The sequence below is a fragment of the Hirundo rustica genome, chromosome 6 (genome assembly GCF_015227805.2).
Source record: "Hirundo rustica isolate bHirRus1 chromosome 6, bHirRus1.pri.v3, whole genome shotgun sequence".
NCBI classification, from domain to species: domain Eukaryota; kingdom Metazoa; phylum Chordata; class Aves; order Passeriformes; family Hirundinidae; genus Hirundo; species Hirundo rustica.
Genome location: NC_053455.1, coordinates 30,491,892 through 30,515,591, shown reverse-complemented (window position 1 = coordinate 30,515,591; position 23,700 = coordinate 30,491,892). Strand labels below are relative to the sequence as shown.

General features: G+C 40.8%; 2 protein-coding genes across 3 annotated transcripts in view; both read right to left on the bottom strand.

The window, feature by feature from the left end:
- Positions 1–15,994, bottom strand: part of LOC120753842 (cytochrome c oxidase assembly protein COX16 homolog, mitochondrial) — a 49,814-nt gene extending 33,820 nt beyond the window's left edge. The window contains exons 1-2 of the mRNA XM_040066578.2: positions 15,903–15,994; positions 3,493–3,570 (exon numbers count right to left, since the gene is read on the bottom strand). Coding sequence (XP_039922512.1) covers positions 3,493–3,570; positions 15,903–15,962 — 138 coding nt within the window. The 5' untranslated portion in view covers positions 15,963–15,994. The remainder of the gene's footprint in view (positions 1–3,492; positions 3,571–15,902) is intronic.
- The window catches only part of LOC120753840 (deubiquitinase DESI2-like), an 87,973-nt gene that overhangs the window by 14,671 nt on the left and 49,602 nt on the right, over positions 1–23,700 (bottom strand). For both annotated transcript variants that reach the window (XM_040066571.2, XM_040066573.2), the window contains 2 exons: positions 19,759–20,927; positions 3,493–3,570 (listed from right to left, as the gene is read on the bottom strand). In XM_040066571.2, the coding sequence (XP_039922505.1) occupies positions 20,685–20,927 (243 nt within the window). In that variant the 3' untranslated portion in view covers positions 3,493–3,570; positions 19,759–20,684. The remainder of the gene's footprint in view (positions 1–3,492; positions 3,571–19,758; positions 20,928–23,700) is intronic.

The following is a 23,700-nucleotide window of genomic DNA, read 5'->3' as shown; positions in this document are numbered from 1 at the left end:
GGTTTGATGATGGGGGGAAAGCACAAACTTTTCCAGGTAGTTAAAACATCACTTCCCAGTAGCTCTCCAGTAGCTATTAGCCAGCAGTACAGACCACACTTCATGTTCCAAGATTTATATCCAAAACTAAATCTGAATGAACAAGACTCTACAACATCTGGAATGGCAACAATGGGTGCACAGTATAGAAAAATAATTGATTGTTATATAGTTAAAAAACCACATTTTCTGTATAGTTAATAGAAATTACATTTTCAGTAAAAAAACATAAATTAAATAAACACCTCCAATACATACACAAGAAAAAAGACAAAGAAAGGGCCTAGTCTTCCACTTATGAATAAAGGCATTTGGAACAATGCCTATACAAACCTACTAATTTCTTCTCTGTTAATTCCACATGGTTTTTCCATAAGCATACCTGGTTTTCTGTAACCCATTTTGATTTGCATAAATTCTTCCCATAAAGTGGACAATTACCAAACCTAATTATTTCTCCATTAATGGAAATTTTTGCAACAATAGATAATAGAGAAATCCTTGATTGGTATCATGAGAATTCTGACTAACATAAACAGGCATTACATCAGTAAGAGCCTCGGCAAACTTCCTTTAAATGCAGGACATTAATTGTGCTGAGGGAATATGACTGATCTAAGTATCCTGAAAAGATAAAACCAAAATGGTTGTTTGCTTTTGCAAGAGATGAGCATATCTGAGGTCCTGATATTCAAAGATGAAATAAATGGATGAACTATCTGCTCTTTAGATACTAATAGCCCCTCTTCAACTGCAGCTCTGGACCCTGTCTCTCTCCCAACCCTAATGCTAGCCCCAGTCCAATGCATCACAACCAAATCATAATCCCTCAAAGGTCTAAACCACCATTTTCTCTTGAATTTTAATACCTTTATCAGGGAATGTCCTTCAAAAGTCAGTTTGACATTAATAACACAGTCATTGTTACTAATGCAGCTTTTTCCATTAAGCCACAAGAATGCAAAGTGGCAGCTAGCCCCCCAATCACTTAAACACAGACTACACAGCAGCAGTTCTACTGCAGCACTGCCTTGGAATATCACTGTTCACAAGTTACAAGTATGGCTTCCCTCTAAGCACTGTGTGAAGTTAAGAGTGAAAAAGGAAAAGAATAGGTACTTTTGAAGGCAAAAGATCATAGTCTGGCATCTGAAATGTATTAAGAGATTTACCACAAAATGATTGTTTAAGTTTTGTCCTTTTAGCAGTTGAATTTGCAAGAAAACAAATTTGGGAATCATGCCTACAGAAGGTGACATACTGGAGTTTGCACATCCTTTAAATATAATCAAAAAAGACAGGCACTTGGGTGTTACAAATCCTACCCTGCTTTAGGATTTGTGTAATCCCCATTTTTTTAGCAATAAGATATAAATAACAATCCTACCTTTTCTGATAGTAGGACTATGAAGTTTAATTCATTCAAATTCTGTGACAGTCTTTTGAGCTCCTTCTATTGAAATTGTTATTTAATTAAATATTTTTTATTATTCTGAAGGAGCAGCTGCAACAAAAAAAAATATTTCTTTTATTGCTTATAGCACTTTGCATGTAACTGTCCAATCCCCCAATAAGAGCACTTGTCCATCTGTCCCTGTTCTGATAAGGATTTACAATAGCCCAACTGTGTTATAAGAGAAAAGCATCAGGATTTTAACAGCACTTTTAAATTACTCATATTAATGTTCTTTTCCTGAGTTCCATGTACATTTTAAACTAGATTTTTTTATCCATTAAAATACATTTTAGTCTCCTTTTCTGTCTTATTTAGTGAATTAGAATGGCTTTCAACACTATTTTTATGGACATAAAAACAGAAATGAATGGAACACATTACTTTGATTTGTTGGTTTGATTAGGGCTACAGACAAGCCCAAAGTTGGTTTTGCTAGTTCTGAGGCAGTACTCCACTGTTCTTTACTACAATGTCCTCTACTCCTGAATAGAACTGGAAGGAAAAGAAAAAGAAAACACAAAAGAGATGCTGCAGACTTAAGTAATACTGGTTAGAGCATAACTCAGAAGTCCTCTTTTAGCTTTCTGGAGTTTAAGAACTCCTGGGTGAAGCAGCTACCACTCAGAGCTTTCATGTCCTACTGACTAATTCAATGATGCTTCCCTTGATTATAAATGCTGGGACAAAGAGTTTCATATATCCGAATTAGCACAACCATTAATAGTGTTTTTCTCTGAGTTGCTGTCACACTGCAGATCATGGGGGTCAAATGCACTACACTGAGTATGAATCTGACCGGAAAAAAAACACCAAAAACTAACAGGAACAAAACAGGCAAATTCTTGCCCCATTGTGATCCCCATCTGGTTGGAGAAAAACTTAAAAGGCTCCAACTTGTCCTAAAAGGCTAGATATTATAGAAAAAGGTTATCCAGAAGATAGCAGTAGAGAAAAGATTTGTAAGATTACTCTCCTTGGTCTACAGGAGACCTGAGCAGGAGTGGGACACACGGTACATGGAAGGCCACAGCAAGGTATGCAACACAGAGAACAGAGAGGAGTGATTAAAGTAATTTACATGGTCCACAAGTGTCTAAGACAAAACAAAGGGATCTCCAAACTCTCATCTGCTCAGGATCTGAAAGATTTCACCAGTAGAAAGCTACAGCATCCAGAGTCCTGCATGGTTTTTTTCCTATAAAGGGGCATAGAGTCTTCAAGACAGCTTTGTGCAGCCTCCAAGTCAGCAGCTCTGAGACCAGAAAATCTCTCTGCATTGCAATAGCAGACCTGCACATTACCAAACCACAGAAAGCAAGCCAATATCACTTTCTGCTGAACTGACACGCTCCTTTCAGATCATTTCACATGCAATTTGGAACTAGTGTTACACTTGGAGGTGTAAGAAGCACTAGCAAACACACTCTCTCCCTCAGATAGAAGGTTTCAGGTTCATTTTAAAAAAGGCTCCTTATATACAGGATATTCTGACACAATGGATAAAGACTAGCTCCTGTTTCCTTCACAAGGCTTAAAGAACAGGATGTAGCACAATGTCAAAGCTCTCAGTCAATGCAAAGCCAAGCCCCGGAAACCATCTAACATTATATGCTCTCTGCCAAGTATTATTTGAAAACCGAACCTTTTAAAATATCAGTTTTCTTAGTCTAAATTGGATGCAGTACCCTTGTAGTAACCTCCTCCTAGTCATGTGGCACTTCCCTCTGAGGATTCAGAATTGCCACTTAGAATCAACCAAAGGAACAAAATGCTTCTATTATTTATGTTGATTTTTTCACCGATGGCAGTGGATTCATCATCATGTCAGCCCCTTTACTGTTACCTACTCTGCCCACTGCTTATGAGACACAGCTGTAGCTCAGGGCCAAGCAGTGAAAGGCAAATCCCCTACACCAAGTCTGTTTGTCCAATCAATTCTTTAGAAAGCATCACGGAAATGAAAGGAAATGAAAAGCAAAGCAAACCATTTAAACTACCTTGCCATGTAGGTTGTGAACATCGTATCTTATCTGAGCAAATTCACGGAGTCCAAAAGATCCTCCAATGAGATAGAGCTGAAAACAGAATGAAAACAGATGTGTTAGGACTGTTCCGGAAAAGAAAGCTTTGCACACCTACAAAAAAAAAAAAAAAAAAACAACTCTGCTGTTTTTCCAACAGGAACACAAGGAGCTGAAGAAAATAATACTTCAGAAAATAAGTACAGGTGTCTTCTTCCACTCTCTGAGCCTGGATTTCACATATTTCCTCCTTCATACAAAGACAGCTGCTACATGACTCAGACTTTCCAGGGACTTCCTCTCCTCTTACCCCTTCTTTTCCCTCCCCATGTGGTTTCCTGACACAGCAGCAAAGGAACCTTTACCTCACTGCCACAGGTTTTACTCTCATAAATTTTCAAACTCTGTGGGGAGAAAACAATGCCACACTGACTTACTCTGATGCTGAGGGTAACAGATCTAATTAAGCTTCTGAACAGACCCCGACTGTAGCTATAGTTCAATAACATATTATCACCCAGGCTAAGAAATCATATCCAGCACACCTATCCTTTTATTACTCCTTAGTTATCCTGCAATTTCCTCCATGCCTGTGAAGCTTAAGAATAATAAAGGGAGAAATGGGGGTGCTTCATATCCACATAAGAAATCATTATATTATTCTTTCTTGACAGAGTGATATCACAAAACTGTGTATGTATTTTTACCATTAGAAATGGAGAGACCATCCAAAGATCAAGTATTATTAAAAAAAAAAAAGAAGAGACTTGAAAATTAGCTTAGAAATCTGGCTACTTTGTGTGGGAGTCAGGTCCCTTGCTACTGCTCTGACCTCACAGTGTCTGCTGTTCTCTGTTAATGCAGATGCATAGGAGGCCAAAAGGCTTCACATCTAGAGATGCACATCTAAGGAAGGTGAAGCAGGAGGAAGCTCTAAGGACCTGAGTGAAGGTAGAAGAAAAAACCAAACAAAACCCACCACCACCACCCTCTTTCATCAGGCAACTTTGCTGTTACAGTCCTTCATTATAGGCTGTTTTCTACACACTACACACTTCCTACGTATTAGGTTTGCAGCAATGGCCTGTGTCCAAGAATTGTTATAATTATGCTGTGCAGGTAGTCAAAGTGTATGTTCTTTCCAGAAAGTGGAAGTTCATGTCACTGTGGCAGCAAAGAATTAGAAATTAGAAACAAAAACCTGCCTTCTACACTTCTTCATTCTCAAAGTTGCAAGACTGCATTATTTCCCACCAAGCAGGTAAAATTACTCACAACCACATGTGACACACACTTAGATGCTGATGAGGTACAGACTGGCACCCCAGAACTGAGGCACTCTGTCCAAAGAAGAAACCCTCCACCAATAGCCAGGAGTTAAAGGTTCCAGAGCCTCTTCCTGGCCCTTTCAATAAGCCTTAAAATCTAGCTGATAATAAAAACCAAATAGATACAAATTTTGCAATATGAACACCCAGTTGTAGGCCACAGACCACTGGTTTCTGAAAACCAATAAGAAAATCATCATATGGTACCAAGTCCAGGGACTAGAAATATGAATGACCAAAAACTGGATGGCATCATACTTGTGCCCTAACTGTTTCAAGGGATTAATGATGATCTTGCAGATACTGAAGCATTAAAATACTTAGTAGAAAAAAAGAAATGAAAGAAATGTCTTCCTCATGCCGGTATTTTGGTAAAAATAAATAACAAAAGCAAAAAATAAAGGGTTCAAAATGGTTAAAAAGAACTTGAATATTGTTCAAGATTTATTCAACCAAATCAGAAGATTTGTCAGATGAAGATATGGTAGCACATAATGCTGAAAATCTCAAGGATCAGAATGTAATTGAATTTTAACATGGTTGACGCCTCAGCATAAATTTTCATCAGCTGATCTTCTTTAATTCCTAACAAGTATTATGTTAACTTACAGCCACTGTGTTAATAAACTTTAAGTCCTAATAAACAGAAATCTGAAATGCTATAGACAAGTTTGTGACTGACACAAACCAGAGCTTATTGCCTTTTTTTCATATTAGTATGTTGTCAAAGAATGTCTACAGCAAGGCAAAAGCAACTGCACTAGAAATGGTTCAGTTTTTAAACCAGGCAGAAAGCAGCAATTACTTGTGACATCAATTAAAAATTATTTTGCCCAACAATAAACTTGCATGGAGTATATCCTGTTATGAGATGCAATATGAACAATGGGAAGACTTCGGCTTACAAAGCCATGCTGCAAGCTAAAAAGGAAATATTACATTCTTTAGCTTTAAAACGCTGTAATGTACACTGCAACTATGAAAAATCAAGTTGAAGGTCATTGCATGAAGTAAGTCACGTGCTACTCACTTTGTCTCACCACATCCTATCACTTGTTTGACAGCAACCATCCATGACACAGTGCATTTTACATTTGTAGTTACACACAGTAAAGAAGCTGATACACAATACCTCTCCTTTCCTGTTTTGGAATTCAGAATTTAGCCCGACACTGCAGTTTTACTCACAACAACTTGGTACTATTAAGAGGAAAAAACCCACTTGATTTGTGATGTACTTTTGCTCTTCATACAGTAGAAGCAGCGTAACAAGCCCGGCAAGTTGGCATATTTAACTTCTCAGGCACTACCAGTACAGTTGCCTTTACATTTCCAGTACTGCAATGGCTGATTTATCTTACCATGAAACATCAGTTAAGCTCCATCAGAGACAAAGCACATTGATGCTGTAAGAAAGTACAAATGCTGCTGAAATATTACACAGTGGAATGCCGAAAGGTTAGGACTAAGATTAAATAGTTTTGCAAAGTACAGGATACACAGAAAGAATACAAATATGTTTACGAGTCCCCTTGACCAATGTTCTAAAGAACCAAAGATGATGTCTGACTTCACTACAAAACCAGACCAGAATCAGTCATATTCAGCCCTTATTTAATCAGCCAACAGCATGTCAACAGAGTCAGCTGACAGCCCTGAGCATGAATCGCTCTCATCTACACAAGCCAGAGCAGCAGTGGACAGCTATTCAGTCAATTACCTTCTTGAAAACTGTGTTCAAAAGCCAATAAAAGAAGGTATAAATGAATTTATGCAACTGTAATACTATTAAAGGTAGCAAAGGACTCAGTGACTGACAATGCATGGAGTAGAAACACCAGTCGTGGCTTTAACTCTTCTGTTGCACTGTGAGGGAAGATGTTCTCGCCACCAACATTTCAGCTGGCTGCATTTACAAAGTGAACCAGCAAGAATCACCAGTCAAATTAATCAGAAGCAGAGTAAGACTCAAAATTTCCAGCACCATTACTGGCTTGTTGGCTTTGCGTATTCTGCATGTCTCACATACTTTTCTAGTTCCCCAAGCTATAAAACAGAGATAATCTCTACATTCTTTGCAACACACTCTTCACACAGTTTAAAAAAGCACTACAATGGACAAATTTGCCCAATGTAGCCCAAAAGCAACAGCGAAGTCCAGTATGTTCTATCCACTAGTCCAGGCACAAAAAGACAGTAGAAGCTATTCAGGATGCCATATAAATGTAAGTTAGGTTGGCAACATTCTAATGAAGTCAGGATCAAGTGCACTCTCCTGTTAACTGAAGGGGGAAAATAATGTCAAATATAGTAAAAATTAACCTCTTTTTCATTACAATTTTAGAATCATACAGATACTTAATATACATGATAAAATATTAAGGCACTGGATCTGAAGGATACTCAAGCTGGAAAGTTTATAGATACATGGATTCTTTGTGAGGGAACTATTCATTTTATTGGCTTCACAATGCAGAGAAAAAAAAAACATTATGTAGTGAACATCATCTATCTCGTTCCTTGAATGCTCTCAGAAGATTGATGAATTGATAGTAACTTCTCATTTTTTCCTTTACGCTTGAAGTTTAACTTAGGGAGGCAAAGATCATTAACCATCCTAGTTAGCCAGCACTTAACACCAAAGCAAAGAGCACTGCTAGCACGACCCCCATTCAAGATCCCACACTGGAGTATTCCTTTATGTTTCAGTGAGTACACAAAACCCCCCCTACAATGTTGTAATGCAATTATGCATGCATGGAGGACTTGCATGTTCCAAAACAAAATGAAAGATAGGATGTGACATAAGAGCACCATCTGTCACATATACTCAGCAACCTCAATAAACATTTTATGTAAAAAAATGACATAAAATTCTCTTTAATAACATTCTTTGAAAAATTCTATTTGTTCTCGTCTCCATCGTGAAGTATGTTATGCAATCAGTTAGAGATGGCTTCAGACTGATCCCTTGAACCACGTCTTAGGATGGGAAATACTTGTATTTGGCACCAACTACAGTGGGTGGTCACTGAGGGCTCATAACAGCAGAACTTAGGACTTACAGCAGATCCCCTTTTTAGTTTTCTGCATAATCTAAAGCAACCAACTTCACTTCACTGGGTTAACAAAATACTAAGAAACTGCTTCTCTGGCAGCACCAGCAATTTGCCCACGTTTTAGGCATCTCTGTTGTTAGAGAAAGCCATTCCTACTACAGTACCAGTTGTGAAAGAGATTATTACAAAGTTATAAATCCCTAAATTAACGAAATTACAATGTTTTATGGCGGCAACACAGATCATGCAGTGGTAGAAAATGTTATGATAGGTATTCAAAGAATGAACATGGTAATTTTCTAACCTCTTCTTCAAGACTGCTGCTACAGAACTCTCTGGCCATTCATCAGGAGCTTCAAAACTAGAGCAGTAGTGAATTATTTTAGCTCAGTTTGCAGTGATCAGAGTAAAAAGAGTTTTGGGGGGTCCTTTTTAAAGAACTGCCAGATGTTCAGTGCAAAACTGGTGAAAGATGGCAATTTGACAGTCCAGAAGACTGAAGTCTCTTTTCTTTTCCCTAAATAAAGCAGCAGGGCAAATTGCCAGTCCCAGAAAAGACCAGGCAAGTCATCTTAACCTGAAGCGCCCCCCTCTGCCAGCTCTATCTCTGAAAAGTTTATTTCCCACAGCCATTCCTGCACTTGGCTCTAATGCTCAAACTGCAGAGAAGAGAGAAAAACAGTGCAAAGCCTTCTTAGAAACTTACTAAATCCTCTCCTCACCCTCAATGGAAGCAATAAAGGGTCTACCGTTACTTCTTGTCTAAAAAGAAATGGAAATAACTTTTAGCTCACACCAGAGGTGTCCTTTGAGGGAAGACAGAAACCAAAGCTGCATGCATCCATCAGGATTTATTTCATTCAAAGGCACATCAAGTAAGAGAATGCTCTGGCTTAATGCATATGCTAGAATCACACCTTGTAGAAAGGCTGAACTGCATTACACTCAAAAATGGATGGAAATATAGCAGTAGATGACCACATGGATACCATGCTGGCATTCAGGAATAGCAGCTGGTATAAACTGGAGCCAATTGTTACTGACTGATAAAGCGGAGTGTAGTTTGCACAGGGTGTAGAACATGTGCAGAATATTAAACTTGGCCCAAGGTATCAGATTAATTGGCTCAGTAAGAGAATGTTCAAAGCAATGATTTTAAAGATTGCGAATATGAATGACTAAAGGCCAGAGAACAACAAAAAAAAAAACCCTGTCCATAACTTTTCAATCTTACTATTCAATATTTTATGAGAAAATAAAACTTTTGTTTGTTAAAATGTTCAATTCATAATAGGTTTTAAACCAAAGAAAATGCATGTAATAGAAACCAATCTAAGACTAATGCGGAAGAGATAGAAACCCGTATGTTCCTTGATGTGAGCGTGAGCAAAAAAGGGCATTTTCAGCCACAGCATCGTCATTTTGCATTACACACATTGCTTGGGCTGGTCAGACAGCGAAGGAATTTCACTCTGCAGCTGTAGCTGTTTGAAATCCAAGTCTGGTCGGTCTGAAGACCACCTTCATTTTCTCCATAAGCTTCTAAAAACAAAATTTCAATTCCTTATTAAAAATTATCATTTCCACAACTCGAGGTTCAAATCTAGCCAAGGTAAACTACAATGAGAAAGCGTTTACATCTTGTGGCAAGCTGGTGTTCTTGTGAGGTGCTAGGCCCTGCTCAAAACTGCAATAAACTGAAACCTGCATGAAAGAACATAAAAAGGAACCACAAGAAGTGTTATTTTCCTATTACTAATCCCGGACAAGGAATGAAGTTTAAACATGCTGTAGAATAAACATGAATCTTACACTTTTACCATTGCAATCCCTTGAAGAAGTGGGAGACCTAGGGCAGGACTAAACACACAGTGAGAACAGGTAAGTCTGGACTTCTTTTTCTCTTCTGAGGCTCAACAGAGAACCTCAGACCCCCCCAGGTGCCAGATTAGTCCACTCTAACAGCATTAAATGATGCAAATGCACCCTTTATGTTTTGAAATGAAACAGAGGGAAAATCTGAAGTACAAAAGAATGTCTACTTGTTTGTCATGTATATCTGGAAAACTGTTCTAAAAGATTAAAAACGGAAAATTTAAGGTTTTGATTCAAAAGGAAAACTCAAAAGGTTTAAGATCTAACAGCCAACTAAAAGATGGAAGTCAGCTAATTCAGAATGCACCAACTGGACTCCACAGAAGCCTATTCAGCCTGAACACTCTGCCTTCCACAGGAGCTCTAACAGCTCCAGGGCTGGTTTTGTCAGGAACAGCTCCACACTGTGGATTCAAACACACACGTGAACAGGAGATGCAAAGCAGAAGCACAGCAGAAATCCAAGACATATCTCACTACAGGCTTAGAGACCCAACGTGTATAATACAAGTCTGAAGCACAAAAACAACACTCTGTTATTCACTGATTGGGAGCAACGGCTTTTAAATTTTAAAAATTGTTTTGTATTTATTGCTCCTCTAGGCTGCAAATGGAATACTTGTGACTTTTACACGCAATCACAATTTATCTACAAATACTAGAAGTCAGAATTAGCTTCTCATGGATGAATGTTAACTTCTATTCATCTCACAAAAATGTATTAACATTTAAATCTATTGTTCTGCATATGTTAGGTTTTTATTGTAAAGTTACATAAAGTAATAGATATTAATAAAAGTCCTGCAATCCAGTATTATGAATTGTTCAAGGCAATAACGGGAAAGATGTTAGCAATAACACTGACATATCTAAAAGTGAAAAATGCTGATTGCAGTAATCCTTCTTTAAACAATATCAGAAGATAATGTATTAACAGTTTCTACTCATAGACACTGATAGAAACAATAAGAACTCAGAATCATGATTACTCCCAAGAAAAACTGTCCATATTTCCAGTGTTCATATCATCTTTTTACGGGCAGATCCTCCAGAATCTGTGGGGAAAACCAGTAGGGGATATGCCTTGTATTTAGGATACCCCAGGACTCCAAACTGAGCAGGTTTTTTATGAAATTAACTAGAAATGTTGAATTTAAAGAACTCTATGAAAATTTAACCCATTAACCCTGTAAACTTTGACTTTAAGTAACTCACAGGATAACAAAATATCATTTCATATATCTGCAAAACATTTCTGGGCATCACTCCTTGCTCCTAGATGACCCTGACTTCACACCAGTGAACAAAACTAATCTATGGACATGTAATTTCACGTCCTGATGTCTAGAAAAGTTGTTTTGGTTTTGTTTGTCAAAACAACTGGCTCATTAATGAGAGCCTGAGATGCCACTGACCTTCTCTAATGGTGCCTAGAAGCACTGACCACGTTGCTACAGCACAGCTAAGGATTTGTTCTAATCTGACCTTTTTCTAGTCCTGTACATGACACGCACTCTTGGCACTCCTTGACAAAGTGTTTATCAAAGTAAACCTTCACTGTTCAGGGCAGCAGTGTAGATGGCATTGTAGTACAGTCTGTGCTAATGATCACTAGTGGAAACAAATTTTAGAAATATATTTATTCACAGTAAAATCTTTCACTGCTCCAAGCTACCTGTACCTCTTTCCTTTGGCAAAACTAGGCACACCATGTAAAATACCAAAGACGAGATGAAGAAGGAGAAAAGTACTTGTAAAAGCAGTCATTATAGGATGAGGGAGAAAAACCCACAAAACCCCTGAAAAATGAAAGGAAGTCAAAATCTACAGCAATAGGTATGGAGAATGTCGCAACATAGTGCAAATCTGAAAATCTGCATTACTGTACACACAGTGTGATATACTTATTTTAGGTGTGCGATAAAAAAATCATCAAATGAACCACAGACTATATTTTCTTTCTGCTAGAATGTCACTTCAGATACTCAGAACATAGTATTTTCCTTGTAACATACTGACAGAACTGGAACTGCATCTATACATTCATTTTGCAGCTTGGAGTTTAAAAAATCCTTGCCTAGAATCAAATGGAGACACAACCACAAAGGCAAGTCTTGGCAAGCGCTGTGAGCATATGAAACAATAGGGGGGTTTTTAACACGTGTTTTACATTTGTTACTACTTTACAATTTTGAAATCAAAACTTATTTCCTTAATGATATAGAGCCGTCATTCAAACCTGTTGGAAAAAAATAACTTCCAGCAGACCTCAAATATTCCAAGTGCACCAGAGAGGTGACCTTACATGTTCAGTATCCCATAAGGAAGGTCTGATGCTGGATGCACCAGCTGCAAGACCAAGGAGCCTTGCTCTCTCAGGATCTTACAGAAGAATCTCTTCAGCAATGTGAAATTTACAGACACATCCCTTTTGGTCAGGGAGAGATGATGTGGAATATAAAGCAGCAGAAACTGAAGCTCTCCTTTTATAATAGATCCATGAATGCTGAAGACCTGTAAATTAAGCTTCATGTAATAAGGAAAGAATTGCCATGATCCAAATAGCAGAGATGTCAATATAGGTGACAAAGATGTTTAAGTTATCACAGAGGTGGCACAGCCTTCTACTGCCCCAGCAAAATTTAGACACACCTGTGAGGCTGCTGGAGTTAATCCCAACATCTGCACAGATGTTACCATCTTCAGAAATGCTTTGGGACTACTCACTTGATTGCATTCAAGCTGTTGAGACATTCCATACCAGGTCACTACACTCTCTCCTGCATGCCTACTGTTTTATGCCACACAGAGACACTGCACAGTTTACAAAGTTACAGAAGAAATCACAAATCAAGGTCTCCTGCAGGTTTAAGTCCTACCCCCTACAATTTTGTTGGTGCTCACGGAGAAACACTTTCAGCTACTGAGAAAGTAAGACTGACAACTGTGATTTAGACATCTTACTCTGAAAACTGTAGTCAGTATGAGGTTTAAAGATCAACCAAGAAAATTCCTTCTCCACTGAAATATTCTAACAGCCCCAAGACCAAATAAATAAATAAAACCTATCGGGATAATTTACACTAAAAAGTAAGAAATATTTTAAAGAGGTATTTGGGGAGGAGTGTAATGAGACACCCATCTTTCTTTGAATTAGGATCTCTTTAACCTTGGAGCCTTAGCCATTTCAGCACAGGGATTTTTCATGCAAATATGCAGTATAAAAAGGCAAGATATGAAAGCCATTTGATTTTTTTTCCCAAAAAAGCAAATACAATATTGATGAAAAGTTGAGCAGTACTGAAGAATAGTCCTGCATCAGTCTAGAGAGGAAAAAAAAAAATTATGTACAGAACATAATATTCTAACTGAAACCTTTGGTTTCAGTATTATCAACAAATTTAACTGAATTTAAAGAATTGCAAAGGCATGCTCCTTCTGATTCTTTGCCTAGATTCACTTTTCATTCATTTTTGCTGTAATTGATCTTTTAGCTCAATTTTGTTCAGCTTCAGAGATGCCTTCAGAGCTCTACAGACAGCTGGGTAACTGACAATTGCATGAATTTTCCTTTTTCTTACTTCCTAGGAAGCCTCTGGGCAGCAAGTCAGAAACATTCTGAAGTATTCACAAGGGAGAATAATTTTAAGGCAGGGAGACATGAAACCCTGGAAAGAAATATAATAGAATATTTCTCTATATAATATTGCGTCTGGAGGGAAGACCTCTGTTGCAACAGGAGCAGAATGAAATTAAGCAGTACAAAGTCAAAAAACTAGTCTTAAAAATTCCTGCTATGACCTATGGAAAACCTTGCAAAAACACTGGGGATGGCCAAAAGGACAACCACAGGCCTGGCCTGGGATGCTGAAGTCCTGGCTCAAGCACTGAAGCAGAACTGAGACAATCAATGCCACTGCTGCCACATGGTTGTTTAAGCTCATCTTAAAAACCCTAGTTTACATATCAGAGTGCTCTTTCCTAAAAAAGAGCAGTATTTTCCTAACACACAATCATTTATTTTGGGGGTACTTTCCCAAGTGATGAAAGGCAGTCCCCACCCTCAATGTACAACGTACAGAACTTTGCAGACTTTTCTAAAACTCAATTCCTTCAAGCATTCCGTAAAGGTGGAATGTCAGCTTCATCTTTTATGCTGCTTTCCTCTAGACTTTACAGCTCATCTTCATCATCTCCAGAATGGCACCACAGAGCTAAAAAGTTACTCCAGCTAAGGACTGAGTACACAGGAAGAATCCTATTTCATGTCTTACTCTACTTTTGACAAGTTCCTCCATCTTGCAATGACATTTCTCTTTTTTCACAATATTACAGCCCACATTATTTCTACAGGACCTACCTTACCTCCAAAGATACCTTTTAATCTGGCAAGCATGCGGCAACTACCTTTTATAGTATCTTTTTAATCCTTTTGAGAACTAAAAAGATATGAGATATATCTTTGCCCTACTTCCCTGAAATGCAATTCTCACAGGGAAGACGTAGAAAGTTTTATCAAAATCAGAATCTTGTGTATTAGTTGAATCTCCTCACCTACCACACCAGTTAATCTGATATACTTATTATTAAAAAGCAGTGGTGAATTTTTTTCCTCCACTAGGTCACCACCTCTAAGTATCTATTATTTAATCACACAGTATTTACCCTAGGCCTTCCACGGAATTAAAATTGAGCTGGAGAATATTAAACTGCCTGATCTTCCCTGATTCTGGAAGAAAAGTAGCAAGCTCCAAATAATTACATAAACAAAAGCCCCATAAGCTAAAACTACATCCAGCCTTTAACATCTAAGCAAGGTGTTATTAAACTGAAGAACACTGTCAGAGCACTCATATATGAAAAATCTGAAAACAGTATAAAATTGGTCTAAGCATGAAAGCAGCACAGTTCTGGACAGCCTCTCAGGTACACATGCATTGCAAGCAGGATACCCAACGAGCTGTAACACTGTGTTTGATCGCTGCTAGAAAGGTGTGGTAGGCAGAGTTTGCGTGCATCAGCGGGGAGCGGAGCTGCTGATGCAAATAATTTCATGTGCTTGTGGTATTATCACACTGTTTTGTTTGGTTTAACTGTTTCGATTTCTTAAAATGCCTTCAACAATATTTCGAGAAAAGATACTCCATTAATAACTTCCATGAAAGTACTCACTCTAGAACAACTGCAATATACCTTTAAAATAATGGCTTAAACTTTTTTTAACTCTAACAAGTGCCAATGTACTTCTTGGGTCCACTCCATTTTTCCAAGGCATGCTGCTGAATATTTGAGGAAGATGATACCGATTTCTCTAGCAGCTTTATTAAAGTGTTGGAATTATCCTTTGCCTTATTCTTTACCCACCTTGAAATTTGTTTACTTTTTGCAAACCAACCGTATAGATGGATGAGGAGACATGAATTGCACAGACAGAAACCACGCTGGCCTTGGTGCTGCTTTTGTCTTCCTTCCTGAGTTTTTATACGTAAGTGCATCTGAGTTTTTCCATTTCCCCCCTTCATGAACACAGGTACCCAGGACAGAGAAGTGCAACCTAATGTGCACTACCTACAGAGGTAACGCGTCAAAGGGAGACTTATAATTTTGTTTTAATCCTTCGATATTATTTATCTTTCCTAAGCTCAACTACTCTAAAAAGTTATGCCTCGCTCACCACTTTGAGCACAGCTGCTGCCTACAGCCCATCAACTCACTTCAATCAAAATCTTTCCACTTATTTAGATGTGCAAATTATCAGACCAACACTGCCAACTGCAGTTTAAAATCCATTGAAAAGCTAAAGAAATTAAGACAAGAAACACAAGCGGTGTTTCACAGGAAACAACACCGAACCCAAAACGAAACCAAACCACCAGCACACTTCATTTTCCCCAGCTGCCAGTGCGGAATACCTTCAGGAGCGCGTTTTATAACGCGACCCCGAGCTGCGAAGGCCCCGGGCGGCGCGGGCAGCGCGGCGCCTCTCCGCGGCCGCGGCCGAGGAGGGGACGGGCCAGCGCCCACCGCCAACGCGCCTGCGCCTCCGCCCCCTGCCCGCCGCGGAGCTCCGCCCGCCGCGGCCCCGCCACCGCCCGCGGCCGCCCCGCCGCGCCGCGCCGCTCACCAGCAGCGGCACCCCGAAGGTCATCGTGCGGCCCTTCCATAGCCTCCGCAGCTTCTCCATCCCCCGCTCCCGCCCCACGGGCGCGGCCCCGCCCTCTCGCCTCCGGCCCGGCCCCGGCGCTTCCGGCGGGGCGCGGCTCCGCCGCCACGGCGGCCCCTCCGCCGAGGCACCGCGCCCGGCCGCGCCGGTTCCGCCGCCGCGTCGCTGCGCAGCGGCCGCGGCTCACGCCCTCCGCTTCACAGATGGCCCCGACACTCACACCCCTCACGCACACCGCCCTCACGCCTTCCTTCCCAGTTCGCTGATGAGCACGGTTGAGCGGGCCTAGTCACGGGCTGTATCTTTTCATTCTGTAGCCTGCTTTTCTAAGGAAAGAAGATTGCCGACCGTGATCATCTCTTTTTGTGCACTGTTATCCCTTGTCCCAATCAAAATAAACTAAAAAAAAGCCTTTTCAAAACAAAGGTGGCTACAACAGTGCTAGTGAACGGCCTCACTCTGATATTTATAGCCAGTAGTCCTTCATAGCTGCTAGGAATTAAATGCGCTGTGCCATCCACCCCAACACGTCTCAGCTACAGCCACACGCGTGCTGTTGGAGTGCTGACCTGTCGGACAAGAGCGCCCGTTCTCCAGGCATAGGCTGCAATGGTTTTATGTATCGTTGTAGCCAGAGGTTCTGCCCTGTCCTGGTAGCCTGTGGCAATCGCAGAGTGGAGACAGGAGAATGTCAGGTCCCCTCTTGTTTGCTTCTGAATCACTACACAGCCTTTCCACGTTCCAAGTCATTGCTGATGGCATGCAGGGCAGGGACAAAGTGGAACAAGGCACCTGCTGCCTCAACTCAAAGGGCAGTTTAAAAACATTTGTACATGGAATATTGATGATCCCTTCCTTTGGTCTTCTCTGTTAATCAAGGAAGTGGTAGAGGTACTTTATTAAATTTTCTGACCATCTTAATAAGATAGCACATATATACAAACTTAAATGAGAATTAAACACGTATAGTAAGATAAGCTAGTATTACTGCCATCCAATGTCCACTGATTTGTTCTGAGAGGCCTACCAGTCTAGAGAGAAAGAAATAGAACTGAAGAATAAAATAATAACATAGCAGGAAATTACTATTTCTTGAGTACCTCAGTAACACAAAGGCAACATGGGTCTGAATTCCAGAGATGCAAACTCTCAGAAGGGAGCAGTGAGAGCAAGAGAACAGGTCTGTCTGTGTCCATCCCCATGCTGTGCTGAGCCTGGGATGAACTCATCACATGCCGGGAAACCGGCACACCCAGGGCCTCTGAAAGCACAACTGTCTCTTCTAAAGGGTTTGAGAAAAATAGGCCTCAAATCACAGACTTCTGAAGAGGAAGGCAACTGACCAAAAAGAAATCAAAAAGAATATGTCATGAAATTAAGGAAGTTGCTACTATAGATAAAGACATGCTGAGAAAAGAGGTTATTACTTACTTCCCTCCTCTTATGCCCTCCCTAGACACAGCTTGTTTTGTACCTCTAATATTCCAGTGTTAGGCTAACCTCACCTCCAGTCTTACTGTCCCACCTGAATACTCTTAGGTCACTTCTAGAGACGTAACCTACAGCTGCTGATGCTCACATGTAGAATTGGTGCCCTCTCATCCCAGCTTTTAAAAGGACACCAAAAGGCCTGGCTGTAAGAAGAAGGGTTAAGAGTTTGTTCCACTGCGATGGGGTGCTCTTGTTAAGATTCACATGGTGTTCTTTTGTTTTCACTGATAACTGATAATTGTGGTATTTACAATTTTCCACATGGTTATGCAGAGAAAGCAGCAAGAGAAAGTAAATGTATAACTAAATACAAATATGATATATAATAACAACAACAATTTTGTAATAATTGGAAGGATCATGAAAATGCCTAAGACAAACACACTGTGCCAGAGATGAACAGTAAATTAGGATTTTAAAATGTCTTAATGTTTAATAATCTAAAATGATGTTAAATTACAGAGGTAAAGCCATCATCAATAAATATTTTATTTCCACAGTGTCACTTTGTTCTTTTCATTATTGGTTTGATCAGTCACAGAGGGGGGTAGGGTGAAACAGTTTGGGAGATTGGAATATATTCTGGGTTTGATTTACAGCAGAGGTTTGATGCCTCTTTGATGTGACCCCTACGGTCTTAAACAGATAGACAAACATAAAAGTGGGTAAACAAACATCTGGGGGTTTTATGACATTCACAGCTTGCCCCAAATGTTGTCCCCAGTGCTTCAAGCACATATTTATGTTCCCAAGTAGGCTAAATGTTGTTTCCTTGTCCAGGTTACCATACAGCCAGTTAAGCATTTTTTACTTTGTGAAGTACTGTGAGAGGGTATTCTGTGTGAGATGTGACTCTGGAGCCCATATCCTAGATGTATATATGATGCTTCATCTGAAGGTCAGGCGTAGAGCAGAAACACGAGGTGATGGCTGTCTGGCTTTTGTCACAACAAAGGGAATGAGGTGTTTCTGACTGCAGTTTCCCTGGCCTAGACAAATGCTCTGGGAAAGCCTCTTCTCACTTTCCCCCTGAGAAGGACCTTTAAAATTCATTGCACATAATGTGCTGCTGGCTGTTGGCAGAAACCCTGGGAACTTCAGACAAATGAAGCTTGCAATGCTGCAATGGTTTAGGCTGCAATCACCACGACTGCAGGGGAATACAGAGTGGAACAGTACATTGTGCAATACGGTTTCTGGGCAGTGGCATGGAGATCATGATGGAAATCTTATTAAACATCCCTGGGCAAGCCATACTAATCAAGATTAGTATTGGACTGGTTACTGGGAGCTGCAGAATTGCTCACAATGCAGCACTGGCTGTAGGTAGCCAAGGTTAATAAGGAGCATGACTTTAGTTCAGTACAGAACTTGCAGCAGTTTGTACAGAGGGTGAAAATAAGAGGCATGTTGTAAGGTTTTGTTGCCTAAACACGCATCACTTCAGGAGGCAGTGGAGCAAGGCCATCCTGTGGGTTACATTTCCATCCAGCAGATCTCTCCAGAGCCTCCTGCTCCACCAAGGGCATGCACATACAACAAACCTTTAAACATTGTCTGTGCAGATATGATGTACATCATAGCTGAGACCTTCAGCCCTGAAAGCACACACTCCTGTATACCTGAGCTAAAGAAACAGCTGGTTCGACTTAGCATGCATTTGCGACCAAAAAGGAAACCACCACCATCTTAAGAGCTTGTAGCTCTCTCTGGGCGCAGGGTGGAAGTCCTGACTTGGCAGTAGCTGTTGAGAGCAGTTGAGAACACCATTTCTGAAATGGCAACTCCCTCTCAACACACTGCCTGTTCCTTTTTCATCCTTCTTTGTGTAGCCAAGAGAAGTTGCAAGGGAGAGACGGGGCCTGGATCTCCCCGTTGATTCTTTCCTACACTTTCTGACTAGAATTCCTAGTGAGGTAATTGAGTGGAAGAGTTAGTGTACTTGTCCTTTCCTCATTCTGTGCTTTCTCATCAGCTGTCAGAATTAGCATAAATACATCCAAGGACCAGATTCTTGTCAGGAGCCAGCTTGGAGAGGCCAGTGAGCCAGCTGTGCCCATTTCTCATTTCACTGAAATAGTGCACACAGTGGAAGGCACCATGGTGGCCCATGCATTGGAAGGGTCATCTGTGCTTTCCAGATGTGGCCCTAAGTTTCCCCCTCCACCTCCAAAAAGGGAGGAGAAAGGAACCGGTTGACATTCTTTGGGTTCACCATTTGTTTTTACCTTCTTGGGTTGGCTCAAAAATAGTCCAGGGAAGGATGGCTCTGAAGCCATGTTTCATGTCTGTGAGTGCAGGAGGAGAATCTGAAGGAAATACTGACCTTCCAAACAGATTCACTCTCCTCTTCCTTGTTCTCAGGAAGGCCATTTCCCCAAATACAGCCAGCAAATGTCAGCTACGAGAGAGATTCCCCAGGAAATCTGGGGGAAAAAAGGAAACCAGAAACACTGCCTAGGATTAGGAAAACTGAGAGGGGTCTGTGCCAAAAAGCACCAATATGGTCAAGTCATCTCTGCATCTACTTAGTAGCTGCCTCTAATTACCACAACCTCATTCTCTTTTTGACCCCAAAGAAAAGCCACAGTAACACATTCATTTTCTAGGTTCTTTGTTATTATTTTCAAGAGCAGGACAGTCGTTCAAGCTCTTAAATTTGAGTACTGAAAACAGGTGGTTGTAGAACAGGAGCACCTTTCATTTGTCCTTCACATGAGTTAGAAACCTGATAATTACAAAAGGGATGGATCTGAGTGGAATTTGTTGCTGGTCTAAAAGATGAGAAGGTTGAGTTCTGGCTCTGGTTCCTTCACTGGTTGTGGACAGGTGAATTGTCATTGGGGAAGGGAAAACCCAGCCAAAACAGAGAAGAGAGTGCTGGGCTTAAATGGGTACAGGGAGAGATAAAAAGATAAAACAGTTCCAGAGAAGGAACATCACAGTATGTGCACTCTGCCCATACACATGCTCTCATGCCTGAGAGAGTCAGCAGTTCTCTGTAGATCAAGGATCATGGAGGCCCCTGGAGGAAAATACAGTTTAGTCACCACAATCCTCAGTTCTGTGTTGGGCTTCACAGTCGTTTTGCCAAGCAACTGTAGTGGCAGTCCTTGGAAAAGGGACTGAAGCAGAAAGGGTCTTCCCTCCCCTGTGTTGTCTGTTGGAAAGAGAAACCAGTGTGTGCGGAAGGGTGTGAGAAATAAATAGAGCAAGAGAGCAGGGATGTTATTTGGGGGCAGCCTGGGCAGTTTAGACCCGTGTATGTCTACAGGTTCGCGATGTGCCTGAGGCTGAGGGGGCTGCAGAGGTGGAGGGGGACTCCTCATCCGTTGTGTCCCCTTGTTCCTCCTTGTGGAGGCCAAGGCTGATGTGGCTCTGCAGGGCTGCTGGGGTCAGCCATTCCTTGGGGAGGCAGCTCTGGAGGAAGGGGATGCACGAACTGAAGTAGGCCAGGCGGTTCACCCAGCGGGGGATCTCTTTCCCACATAATATCTGTGGAGTAAACCGAAAAGAAGCATGGTTAATAGTACCAAAACAAGTGTAGAGGCAGTGTCAACCCCATCTGCACCACCACCTCAACAGGGCCAATTCCCTGTTGCTGAGAACAGAAAGGAGCATCTCCTGCAGTCAGAAACAGCTGTAACTGCCAACATCCACACAACTGCCCAACATGCACAGGGACCCCCGCCAGCCACAGGCCTTGTCAGCATCATAACAGACACCGGGAAAAAGAGTCCATGGCCCTCAATGCCTCTGGTGACTCTGTTCTCCAGGCAGTCCATGGGTAAAAGAGCAGGCCTGCCGGGGCTTCTCAACCAAGACAATGACATTCCTTTAGCAAGTAGCTCAGAAAGTCTGGAAAAATATTTAAGCTGTTGCTGGCCAAACCTTGAGACGCCCAGAAGCTGAGTGTGACTAGGTAGATGGAGATGCCTGAGAAGTTGTTATTGTTGCTCCCTTTTCTTCCTTGGGCTGACACAGTGGTTCAGTCAAATTACAGTATCTGGGGGTCTTTTCCTTATCCTACCATACCACTCTCTAATTTCTCCTCATATGGCATTTCCCAATATGAGGAAAAAAGCAACAAAACAACCACTCCAACCTAGGTCATAAGTATCTCTGAGAAGCATCCATCATAGATGCTCCTGGAACTGATTTGGATTACACTGTGTTAGCGCAGATACTGTTTTCCAAGATCATATCAAATTCAGCACAATGAAACAACTTAATTTATAGTGCAGACCCTTTCTTCTGTAGCATTTAACCACACAGACATACAGGTGCCAGATTTTAAAAGCTGTATCTGGCTTAGACCACATAAAGTATGTTTCCCTTTACATTTTACTATATTCCTTACCAGGCACAGAAGAGACATGGGGAACTGATCAGCAGGCATGCCTGAAGAGCCCATCTTTAGTAAATTTACTGCCTGGGTATAGGGACCTAGACTGGTATACTAGAGCCTAAAGTCTTTAGCAGGTTTAGGAGTCATAATACCTGAATTCTCCTTCCCTCCCTGTGTTGTTTCCCATGGAGCAAGAGAGACGGAGAGGAAACTCCACCCCACAGACCTTCTCCCACAATTTACATGAATTAGTGGTTTCAGGGTTGTCCATACTCCACCTTCTGCCAATTCTAAATTCCTCTACCCTTCCTCCCACCCTCTTTCTGACTAAAACCACACTTAATTTAATACTAAGTACTGCAAAAACTCAAAGGGTGTTTGTCTGGAGTCCACTAGGAAGATGATCTGGTGAGAAGTCTCTTACTGGCAAGGTAATGTAGGGCTTAGAGGTTTCAAGAATTTTTCAGGGAGAATGGAACCTTTTCTAGAGGATGGGCTGTGCTGTGTTACAGCTGTTGCAGCTGACGAGCAGCTGGTCCTTCCTGCATATGGCATGGGCAGAACGCTCCATGTCCCACTCCAACAGTCACCTTGAGCATAAGGGAATTAACTTGCTCCAACAGTGTGGCATTTCCAATGAGGTGTGGAGAAGGCAGCAAACCTGTGACTCTGCTAATTTGACTACAGAACTCACTTTATTTTGACACGCATTGTTTAAAAATCAATGTGTGAAATTGGAGACATTATCATTAGGTATCAGAGAATGAGCAGAGCCATTTAGCTGCTAAAATTACTTGCAAGCATAGACTGTTCTTTACCTAATATACTCCGAGGACTTCTATTTCAGTTCTTACCAATTCTGCATTCCACTTAACCTTAGACACAGCTAAATTAATCTATTTTTGAAATTTTTAATCTGGGGACAAATACTTTATTAACATTTTTTTATCTCCATCCAGATTCCCTGATTTCCATTGCTAGAGCTATTGCCTGAGCCTGTAAGTGGATAACCTCTCCACATATGCTTGAGACTCATTCATAGAAAATTTGCTGATCCATTTGTTTCTCTCACCAGACATATCAGACAATTTTCACAAGAATACTGTTGAAGTTTAAGACTGTATTTTGTGTGTTCTACTCAAACATTTTGACCTACACTACACTACACTACTTTGACCTGAGCCAAATTTACAAATTGCACTACAATTTCTCTCAGATTTTGTAGCATTCCTATTTCTTCCTCTTCAAGAACTTAGGCAACATATTGCCATAGAAGATGACTCAGATTAGGCTCCTTATGATGTATGCATGCATGTGAGTTTAGTTCTTAAGCAGTTTAAAGTTTTCATAAAGACTTCCTCCCAGATATTATTAGATAGAACAACTAAACCAGGGTATGATTCTTTGGAAAATTAGCTGAAACAACAGAACACCATACGGTAAGATGGCCTGAAATGGAAATACTGTTTTTAAGAGTTGGGTTTATTTTCTAAGAAGATCCCCTAGCAACTGAAATAGCATTTCCCAATGTGGAAACAATTCTGAGATGTTTGCCTTTTTTTTTTTAATAGGAGCTTCTTCACCCAGAATGAATCAATAAGGCAAGGAAGAGCCAGAAAAAGAATGAAGATGTGTGGGCATTGGGCCACCAAGCAACAAAGGGCGGTTTGTGGGGCTCAAGAATAATGATGAAGTCAAAATGGTTTCCCTTACCTCAGTCTTGCTTGTCACATTACCTCTTGTCAGTATAGCCTCATTACTATTCCACAGCAGAACACAATGTTCAGTAAGAGCAAAAGGGCAATGGCAGGGAATGCTACCAACACTACAATCTGCTTCTGTGTTTTTCACTCCTTGCCATAAAGCATATTGTGCTGGAGCATCCAGCAGTGCTTAGCTAATGGAGAAACATCAAATGAG